Raw genomic sequence first — 11,335 nt, 5'->3', positions numbered from 1 at the left:
CACTAGAAAAAAGTCGGGCATGAAAGGGTTAAACCTGGACCCCGGTAAAATTCATCCGGAAATGAGCGGGAATTTCTAATTAGAATCGATTGTGTCGCTGGAGCCGGAATACTAATTAGAACCAGCCAGCATAGACTTTTCTACGGCTCATGTACGTACACGCCACATGACACAAATACTACATTACAAGCTGGTGGAAAATAATAAACAAAGACGGCAAAAGTAAATGGGAGTGTTTTCAACCAGGAAACTTCATTAGTGTTCGTGAGACCGGTCGCAAAGAACTCAATTCGGGCTGAGCTTAACTGGGCTATGCACGGTAAAAAAAACTTTACCCATTTTATGTATTCAAATTGCCCATTTTCGGAAGTTATTCGAGCTGTCAAAAAATGGGTATTTCGACATAGATCTTTCATTAGGGCTTAAATCGCAAATGTAAACAAACTGCGTTTTCGCTATTATGACATTATTCAACAAAAATACTACAAGATTGAGGTGAAAATTAGTTAAAATGGTTTTTAGTTCGATTTATAATTAAAGAAAACAAAACGGCGAAACATGCATTTTCTTCGAGGTTTCGACTTAGGCCCTTCTTCTCATATGGAATATAAAGGCTAAACTTACATTTTTAGACAGAACCGGGCGTACGGTTATTATTCACTAAATTATTCTTTACACGGCGGTTCTATTATATGAATGATAAGCATCTACTATGATCATGTCTACTCGATAGTTGCTGCACATAAACATTCGAATATTTCGATATTTTCATGAAATTTGAAGAAAAGATGTACGCGCCCTTTCATTTACATTGGGTTTCTATGCGCCCATTTGCTGAGCCCCTATTAAAAAGTATACTGTCAAGCTCGCCCATTTACCCAGCCCTACCCAGCAAGACAGAGTCAGTTTAGCCCATTTACCGCGCCCTTCTGAAAATTATGTAAACGGTTTAGCCCTTCCGCAAATGGTGGTTGCTGAAGGGCGAAATCACGACTGGGATGCAAATTGGGCGTAAGCATTTTTTTAGTTTCTACCCACTAAAAGCACATAGGAATTAAATTCTTTGTTATATTGTCATAAGGTTTAACCAAAGATGCTTCCGGAAAAACATGGTCATAAAGTAATTTATACCTACAATAAAAACTACATTTAGAAAAGCATCGCCGTATATTGAAACTGATTTTTCTCCATTTGAGTACATTGCGACTTAGGCCCTAATGAAAGATCTGTGTCGATTTTTTCGTTTCTAACAACGAGTACTTTTTATCCATTTCACAACTACTCGATGAGGTAATGTCAATGGGTATATTGATCTTGTTAATGGGTGAAACATCCTTAAGCATTATTTCAAGCGAGTTAACCTGCAAACTAAGGATCGTAGTGGAACCTGCAAATTATCGCCCTGTATCGGAGTCCGTGGCGGAAACGGAACATTTCGGCAATGCTCCGAAAACAACGTCTGTTTAGACTACTGAGGATGTTGAAAATATGCGCCAGTTCGGATTTTTTAGAACAGCCAAAAGCAGGGATGGGAATTATCATTCATTGGCATGATTCTTGGCGAATCCGCTCATTGCTTTGACAGCAGCCAGTCGTTCATTCACGATCCGACTAAAACTCTCCAAAAGAACACAACTGAACGTAGGTAGAGATGAACTTCCGAAGATGTGAGCCAAGTAAAAGAATGACACGTACTATGTTGAATGAAGAAGATCGTGTTCTTCATTCGCGGATTGATTCGGATGATTGTACTGTAAACATTCTCAAGTGAATCAACTTTTAGTTCACAAATGAATGTGACATTGTATTCTCTGGTTGGGTTAGGTCAACTTTATAGTGCAAATGTACACTATAATCAATGTTGAGAAGTAAATTGCACTACAATCCACTTGAAATTGATATTGTGATATGCACGGAATCGTTTTAAGTTATTTTTTTACACCAGCACATTGCAAACTACTTACTCAACAATAAGAGATCACCAAGTGAAAATTTCATAGGTCTATAAACAAGAACGACAAGTTTTTTTTATTAGAACGATCCGGTGAATGTTTTGAAATGAATCTTTGTGAATGAAAGAATGCATTCAATTGCGATCCTTTCTGCTTTCATTCAAAACACTACGTATGCGATGGAGAATGAATCATAGCCGGGCGCTGTCACTTTTTTTCAGTTCTGTGTTTTGCTTCTCGCTTTCGCACGAACGTATAACTCTGCACAAGAAGGGTTGCCGAGATAGGGTTTCACAGTAAGAGCATGTTGGTGAATGATTTCAAATTGATCGTTTCGTGAAATGATTTTTCCCATGCCTGGCCAAAAGATCCAGCCATCAAAAATATAACCAGTTGGCGGTTTTATTTTGTTAAGTATTATTAGAATAGGATTTCTATCTAGATTCCTATACCTTTATAAGGAAACAATAATGTGAAATGAATGTTATTTTATGTTTTTTTAATTCAGAAATTTTTTTATTAACAATATTTTTCATTCTGGCGCGAATTTCATGAACAGGTATTTTTTACGCATTTTTTTGTAACAGTTCTGCGAAAAATAATGGGTGAAACATACCCAAGTTGACGTACAAGGTCTGTACTCATTTGAGAGTACAAACGCTTTACCCATTTAATGGGTTATTCCACTTTTATTGAAAATGAGTAGTTTTCTACGCATTAATGGGTACTTGATTTTATCAGTGTGGTGAATCAAATTGCAAACTTTTATTCGGGTTACCTCATTGAACTTATTTTTAGTTACTTTTTCATTTCCGTGTTAAGTCGGTTTTTCGTAACTGAGTATTATTTCATGACCGTGTAACATATTGACAGCACTGTTATTTATTTACTCTGCTTCTTCATTATTATTTTTCAGCTTTTACATTTTGAACAGAAATCGCTTCGGTTTTTGTCGTAGAAAATAGTTTACAAAATTTGTGTTTAAATAGTGTTATTAAGCAGTGTTTTTTTGAGAAATGGATCCTCTCTACATTACTCATCGTAAAACCAGTTCCAACAGCTTCACTTTTGCGGAAATGCAGTAAGTCGAGTAGCTTTCTCTATACCGCGATCTAAACCGCAAACCAGGCGATAAAATGTTTTGTTTTATTTAGGCAAAATTTTGAACTTTTCTGTACAACATCATCGTGCAACGTACTTGCGTTTACCACAGCCAACGAACTAACGGAGCAGTCGCCGATTCAAGGCTGGGGTTTCCACATTTACGTGGTGGACCTGAATACACCGTGGTTTCCCTATAAAGTGTGTTCGAATAAGTATCCCGTATCAACTCTAGAATGGGATGTTCTGGGACGATTTCTGCTGATAGGCGACCGCAATGGAAATGTTCAGATTTATGCTCAGAAAGATAATTTGCTATCCGAATGGAAAGCGATTTATAGTGTAAGGTTTCCGGGGGAAAACATCATTGGTGCGGCTTTTTTTCACAACGGTCGGAAAATGATTCTACAGATGGACAAGAAGGATCAGTACTTGTACATGGAGAAGTTTCATAAAGTAAAGTTTGCGGCCAGTGTCCGTCAATTTGGGGGTGTCCCGGTAGATGGAGTCTTAATAATATCTGCTACTGGCATGTTGGGTGCTTTTATTATACCGTGTGAATCGAATGCCAACATACAGAAATTACAAGAACCTATCAAGCTGATACCGGTGACGGAGAGCTTAGGGGTGACCAGAAACTACTATACTACAGCAAGTATTTGCTATTCTAAGAGTAAGTTGAAGCAATTTTAACTTAAGTATCCAAATTTCAATAGTTCATTATTACAGATGGTAGCTTTATGATAGCAGTTGGGAACGGTGACACAAAATCAGCCAATTCCAGCATGATTCAATGCTTTCGGGTGTCAGTGAAAAAAACTGGAGAAAACCTAGATATTGATAGCGCTGCGTTACCCAGCTTTTTCTTAGCGGAAGGATTGGGTAAAGATCTGAGAGACCTCCGAGTGGTGTATGTCAAATGGGTTTTCAACGAGGATGCGGACTCGTTAATTGTTGCATCAAATCACGCTGCTGGAGGTTGCTTCGTAGAGCAGTGGGAACTAACCGAAGAGTCCACCCCAATTCATAAATTGTTTCAAAGTAACAAAAACGAAGCATTCAAGACGCTATTGTGGATAAGCAAAAATCAGTATCGATTTAACACGAAGGTGGTGAAAGTGTCGACTACGAGGTTGAATTTTTTGAGTTGCTCATTCATATACTTAGCAATGAGCGACAACAGCATTCATTGTCTACAAAGGGACACTTTCAAGCGTCTGACTTGTACAAATATCATTTCACTTCGAGATCCTAGCGATCATTCTAGCAAACAGATGAGGCTGGGTGTAAAAATAGGAGCTATTGATATATCGCAGTTGGGGCATCTGTTTGTAGCTCTCGACACATTCGGACAACTGTATGTCTATCGCTGTAATTTCATGTGTCAGGATCAACTGGGAACGCCAGCGTTAATCGTGCAAACCGTAAATCTTTTAGAATACTGTTTAGTTACCGGTTTTGACTGTTTGGATATATTTCTGACGTTGAAACCACAAATTCTTGACAACATATTGGAACGCCTTACCGAAAATTTTCACCGCCAGCCTCCCAATGTTCAACAGTATTACTATGTAAATTTTCTTACCATGAAGATTGCATTGTACAGATTGTCGATTTCGGGACAACAAAGAGCATACGATTTATCCAATTTGTTGATTTTACACTCAATTCTGACTGCTTTCAAAAGTTTGCTTCGACCATCGGATTTGACGTCGCACGAGAAAGGTCCTGCTGAGAATCTAGCCAGTAAGTAGAACTTTCATGAATTTTGTAAAACGTTTCCAATTACACCATCATTTGCAGTGGTTTTATCCGAATCCGTTCCGGATGTCGACAAAGTACTGTTGAACTTGGAAGCAAAAGACTTTACCATGGAACGTTCAACACTGCAAAGTTTGCAGCAACTGATTCAATGGGTGGCTGATTTGGCGCTCAACATCCTCGCCAAGTTACCTGAAAGTCGAGCGTTCATGTCCAACAAATCTCAAGGGGTAACTAGCACCGGTAACTAGTTGTGAAGTAGGTATTACGTTATTATTACGTTGCATTTCAGTATGACATCAGCAAAGACATCGTAGCATTGACGAATATTCGGGAGCTGCTGGTCATGATTCGCATATGGGGACTGCTGAATCCGCAATGTCTCCCTGTATTCTCCCGCTCGGCAGACAACCTGGATATACTGCTAACGTTGTTTCGTTTACTAACAAAGCTGTCAATAAACCCAAACGAACCGGATGACTTGTTGCTGGACGAATGTTGTCTACTTCCGAGTCAGGTTCTCATTCCGCAGCTACAGTTTGTACCATCGCGAACGATGATTGCATCGCCATTGTTGCCGCATGTCAGTTTGCCCGTGATGGTAAGGATTGGATTATTCAGGTCTCATTAGATTTCACATTGATCAACTCTGGCATCGTTCATTATAGTGCGATTATGGCGTCGAGAATGAATCGCTTAAATTTTGTCCGGAGGTACCAATAGTGGAAGGGGGTCTATCCAATGACAACGTGATCGATTCGGTCATGTATCTGCAGTTGGGTAGGAGACCGCCCTCGTTGCGTCGTTGTACCCGCTGCGGATCGAGCAGCAGTGTGATCAGTGTGGCCAAAACCGCTGCTATGAAGGCCTGGGAGCAGCGGTGGATTGATAAATGCCGGTAAGTGTTTGTATTAATTTTTACAAACTTATAATTGAGCGACCGAAAACAAAAATCGCAAAGACAGATCATGCTTCGTAAAATCCGTTTCAAATATATTAGATTATAAAAACCGGATATAAACTTCCAGCATGAAAATCGGACTGGGACATTCCTTTGTAAGAGTCGGGTAAAAAAACCTTCAGTAAAAAAACCGGAAAGAAATATATCCGATTCTTACAAAGTAATTTTTGTTAGCCGACTTTTAATCTTGAACATCAAGATATACGGATGCTCCTACGAGCGATTTATTTATTTTTAAACGATTTTTATACTGGAGGTTCATCCTTGCCGAGTTTTACGGGTGAGAACTTTTTATGAGATTCTTATGCTGAAGGATTTCTGTCCGATTTTTATGCTTGAAGTTTATTTCCGATTTTTATATTCTAATATGTTTGAAACGGGTTTTGCGAAGCATGTTCTATCCTTGCGACTTTTATTTTCGGTCGCTCAATTATGAAGGTAAGTTTGGTAGATATTGATCCAAGCAACATTGCTGAATTCCGAACACACCAACGAACAGTAAATAGTTTAAAACTCAAAGGATCACTAAATTCGTTGGAGATCTTAAACATGAATCTCAGTTGTCGATTGTTGCACAGAGGTGACGAGGGTAAATAAGCTGGTAATCCCAAATTTACACCAAACTCTTTAATGTGTTCGTGTAGTTGCATACGGTTTCCAGTGATATTGTAGTCATATTTGATAGCGTTTTCAGTGCAAAAAAGTTGATGAAAATGCAATTGATAATACACAAAACCATCATATTCTGCACACACCGGTCGTTGGGAGTATCCAGAATGGTTTGTAGTGCGAAGAAGTCAGACTGATTACGAATGACGAAATAAAATTTAAGAGAAAATAGCAGTGGTGCGAGTGTGCTGCCTTGAGAAACCGGAAAGTAGTGCTAACACAAACAGAAAGATCAAATTCAGTAACAGAACCTAGTCATGCAGCCACTTGGACCTTTGTGAGCACTGATGAAAGAATGTATATATTTCTCTAGACACTCCTGCTTATACAACTTCGACTCCATCGTGTTGACGGTTCTGAAAAACTCGGTTGAGTCCACAGCTACCAATTCTTTGTCAGATCATCAGTATCCGGACGAATTTATTGGCGAATATAAACTTGGATTTACTCAGGACATCACCTCGTGCTGCGACCGTAAAGACGATTGTCCGAGAATCTACAGAAACGGCGATGTTCAACTTTTCGATCAGGTCGGTTTTTCGGCGTGTGATTTATAGGAAAAATTTGTTATCTCGTCTACCATCTACAACAACTTTTTCAATAGTGTGCGTGACAAAACGATACAAACGATACTTTCCACACTTTTTCACTGATATGGGTGCTACAGAATACAGTGTCTAAATTCTAATGTCGTTTTTGATTGAGGCGAAACTTAGATAGGTTCGAACCCCAACTGCTGTCAAAATATTTGAACTGACAGCGGACAGTGATTTAAACCACCGTTTTGAGGTACTTAATTCATTCGAGTAAAAACTGTCCATATTAACGATTTTAAATTTCTATAGAATATTGTGTACAATTTTTTTATAGAATATTGTATACAATGTATGAGACGCCATCTTTTGGCAATGTAGAAGAGATAGCGCTTCGCTGTCTTCGACAAAGTAGTAGGGTAGAGTCTTTTCAAATATTATAAATAATTTAAAATTAATTTTAAATTAAATTTAAGTTAAATTATTTAAGTTAAATAATTTAAAATTAATTTAAAATATTTGGTATTTTTATAAAGTTCGCGCAAGACATGTCATTTCATCCAAAATTTCCATTTGGTTTATGATTTTTGAAAAAAGATGGGTGAAAGAAAACACGATGCCACAAAATAAAAAACCAAGTGAATGCAGCTTTAAAGTGGTCTGTTTCAGACTGTAGATCTCGTCAAATGCAACACAAAATCACGTGTAATCAATTTAATATACCCTCAAAATCGAAAAATTTTGCTACGCTGTCATTTTTCAACCGATTTTAAATTCTCTAAGAGTTTTGGAAAGAAGAAGAAATGACCTTTCTAAAGGTATGCTATGTTATGTTCTTTTGTTTGTATTTGTACTTGACTTATTTACACCAACAGGCATTACAAAGCCCCAATGCAATGGTGTCTTAATTTTAAACTTATTACTAACAGTCAAAATGTTAAAAAAAGTGTTTAATAATAAAAACGATGAACTCAAAAAAAAACAATGAAACAACAGGTAATGGAGGAATCAGTCGAAGTTAGCGGGTCCATCGAAGGTTCTAGAAAATCGACGACGAAGAGTTTGGTGAGACATATTATAGTCGAAGACTGAAGTGACCCGGTTGAAGATCCTTTGTAATGGCTCCATGCTTACTATAATTAGTGCGCGGAAATGATAGTCGGAGCAGAAGGTTGTATGGTATATGTTACTATTTCATGGTGGTATAAGGGTATATTTTACTATGCCTCCATTTTTTTCCAATAGGGCTCTTTCTACACACACAATCAAAGCATCTGTTGGGCACTCAATGCATGTTGACTAGACTGCCCAGAAAAATGATGAATTTTTGAAAACTCAATCGGCCCACCCCTGAGTCGATTCCTAGTCCCACCAGGAGTACTTGTACCAAATTTGAAGCAAATCGGACAAGTCTAACTACTGGACCAACGTGCCTAAAGTTTATATTGGATTTTTCAACAATTTACATGGAGAAAACTCACTAGCTCGTATTTTCGCCGCTAGGTGGCACTGTATACATCGTATTATCACTATAAGTGAAAATAAGAAAGATATTTTAATTATCTACAACTTTGTCGAAGACTCCTAGTAAATCCGGCTATGTTAAAAGAAGTTATTAAACTTTTAACGAAGTGATGTCTGAGTCAGTTTTGCATGGGGCCTAGCAGTGCATGGTTGTGTATCAGTACTCGAGTCCCGCGAACTATATATTTTTGTGAAATAATGATTAGATTTAGCCGAATAGTATGTTTACAAAAATTATAGTAAATAATACGAGTTATGTTTTGGTTAGAAAATTTTAGTTCCACCTGTGACCGCATAGAGGGCGCCACTACTAACTTTTCATAGAAGAGAGATAGAGTATCAAGATGTTCAGAAGAAATACTGAAAAATGCCTGTTCTATAACTTTGTAGAAGACACCAAATTTCTATCTCTCTCCGTTGAACAGTTAGTGTTGGCGCCCTTTATGCGGTAACAGGTGGAACTAAAATTTTCTAATCAAAGCATGACTCGTATTATTTACTATAGTTCTTCTGAACATACCATTGAGCTAAACCTAACAATTATTTCACAAAAATGTTTAGTTCGTGTGAATCGAGTACTGATACACAATCATTCACTATTAGACCCCATGCAAAACTGACTCAGACATCACTTCGTTAAAAGTTTAATAACTTCTTTTGACAAAGTCGGATTTACTTGCAGTCTTCGACTAAGTTGTAGACAATTCAATTATATTTCTTATTTTCATTTACAGTGATAATTCGATGCATACAGTGCCACCTAGCGGCGAAAATGCGTGCTGGTGGGTTTTCTCCATGTAAATTGTTGAAAATTCCCATACAAACTTCAGGCCCGTTGGTCCGGTAGTTAGACTTGTTCGATTTGCTTCAAATTTGGTGCAAGTACTCCTGGTGTGACTAGGAATCGACGCCGAGGTGGGCCGATAGGGGTCATTTTTTTCCTGTCACCCTAATGTTGACGTTCCATGCAGCAAGTTAAAAGTTCGAGCAAAATGATATTCTTCTCAACAATAAATCCACCCAGTTCCATAATAATCTGTGGTTATATACCAATAAACACAAAGGATTATTTGAAGATTTTTACATATAAACTCGCGTTTAGAACGCGTGTAGTTGATGGTTGCAAAAAGGACAATCGTTATGAGGCAGTATGGTTTCGCTTTTCGCTGGCGGATAATTGTCCAGAACTGCTCGGTTCAATCGTACGGAAATGTACAATACTTAAATGCACTGAAGTAGACCGACTTGGTATCGAACCAAATTTTTCAAACCCAAGCATGTAAACGTAAGAAACATTTGGTTTGCTCCTGTGGAATCTACAGACACAGACTGACACTCACTTCAGATATCATATTTGTTCACCTATAAGAATAAAACTTATATTTTTTACAAATTACATTTTTCAAATATGCATTTAAATAGCATAAAATTTTACCCTACTATTTATGATAAGAAAGCCAAATTCAACATGTTTAAAACTTGTATCAGAGGGTGGGAGTACAGATAAAGGGTTTCAGTATGAAAAAACACTTTTTTTGCGATTTTTTAGAAATTTAACTGAAGCGAATCGAGCAAAACTTTTGAAAAATTATCTCCAAAACTCAACGTAGGGGTTAGGTATTTTTTACATAGAATGTATATGCAAAGATTGAAATAACTTGTTATTTTTGCATAGAAAAATTACAGCATGTTAATGAAATGAAATATTATAATGTACAAGTTTTGATTAATTCGCTTCACTAAAATTTCTAAAAAATCGCCAAAAGAGTATTCTTTATACTGAAACCCTTACCCCCACTTAAGTCGTATAGGTCTTAAAACCATTGAAGTCTAGAAGCTTTTTTGTATGCATAAACTCTCGATGCACAAGATATTTCACAAATTTGAAATGAAAATAATTTTTTCTGCAAAAATCTTTTGGAATGCTCGTTGTTTCCATGGGTATGAAGCATAGCTTTGGCAATGCTTTACTTATTTTGTCCGCGCATCCGGTTCAAACGATAGAAAACATTATGTTACACAATGAATGTTTAATTGTATCTTATCTTAAATACGTTTATTTAGGCCCAAATGTTTTAGCTTAACGAGGCCGATAATTCATTTTTTTAATTACATGTCACATGTTAGTGGGGGAAGGGAAAGCCGTATTTAGGGGCGGCTTGCTCCTTTCTTATGTAAATAAAGGAAAAAGGTAGGAAGTGGGATACATATTGTGTAATTGACATCGTCGTTTGCTGATTGATCATTGTGGCGGATATGCACACTTTGTTGTAGTGTTGTAGTTTCCAGCCTGTAATCGCAGGGGCTAGGGGAGGGTCGATATTTCGGATAATTATTGGCACTCTATATCATCTGCATGTGAGGTATGTCATGATGTTCTGGGTAGACGGTTATCAAGAAGGGTATGCACGGAAGACTCGTGAAGCAATGCCATATTGTAGATGCAGGGATAGGTTGGTGAGATTCTACTGTGAATGAGAGAGGGGAAATGTATTAAACTTGGACATCAATGGTTTTCAAAAAGATATAGATAAGAAAAATATAGGGGTGGTCACGGCTTGCCAGGACGTCCCGGACTGGCACATAGGGTGATCTAGCTCGGGCCCGAAGGGAATCTATTAGTTGGGACCTGGCAACACAGTACTCTGCGCACAGCCAAACAACATGCTCGATGTCGTGATAGCCGTTCTCCCAAACACAATGATTACTTTCAGCAAGCCCTAAACGACGGAGATGCGCGTCAAACGAGTAATGGTTGGACATGATCCTTGACATTGTACGAATAAAGTCCCGGTTCACATCCAACCCCTTAAACCAAGCATTCGTTGATACCT

General features: G+C 37.8%; 1 protein-coding gene across 1 annotated transcript in view; it reads left to right on the top strand.

Moving 5' to 3' along the window:
- Positions 1-2,862: 2,862 nt before the first annotated feature.
- LOC131678753 (mediator of RNA polymerase II transcription subunit 16) overlaps positions 2,863-11,335 on the top strand; it is a 25,581-nt gene continuing 17,108 nt past the window's right edge. The window contains exons 1-6 of the mRNA XM_058959040.1: positions 2,863-3,033; positions 3,107-3,726; positions 3,783-4,799; positions 4,857-5,044; positions 5,107-5,415; positions 5,483-5,712. Of these exons, the coding sequence (XP_058815023.1) occupies positions 2,969-3,033; positions 3,107-3,726; positions 3,783-4,799; positions 4,857-5,044; positions 5,107-5,415; positions 5,483-5,712 (2,429 nt within the window). The 5' untranslated portion in view covers positions 2,863-2,968. The remainder of the gene's footprint in view (positions 3,034-3,106; positions 3,727-3,782; positions 4,800-4,856; positions 5,045-5,106; positions 5,416-5,482; positions 5,713-11,335) is intronic.

The sequence above is a fragment of the Topomyia yanbarensis genome, chromosome 2 (genome assembly GCF_030247195.1).
Source record: "Topomyia yanbarensis strain Yona2022 chromosome 2, ASM3024719v1, whole genome shotgun sequence".
Taxonomy (NCBI): domain Eukaryota; kingdom Metazoa; phylum Arthropoda; class Insecta; order Diptera; family Culicidae; genus Topomyia; species Topomyia yanbarensis.
Note: the sequence above shows the minus strand (reverse complement) of the source record. Positions and strands in the feature narration are given on the sequence as shown.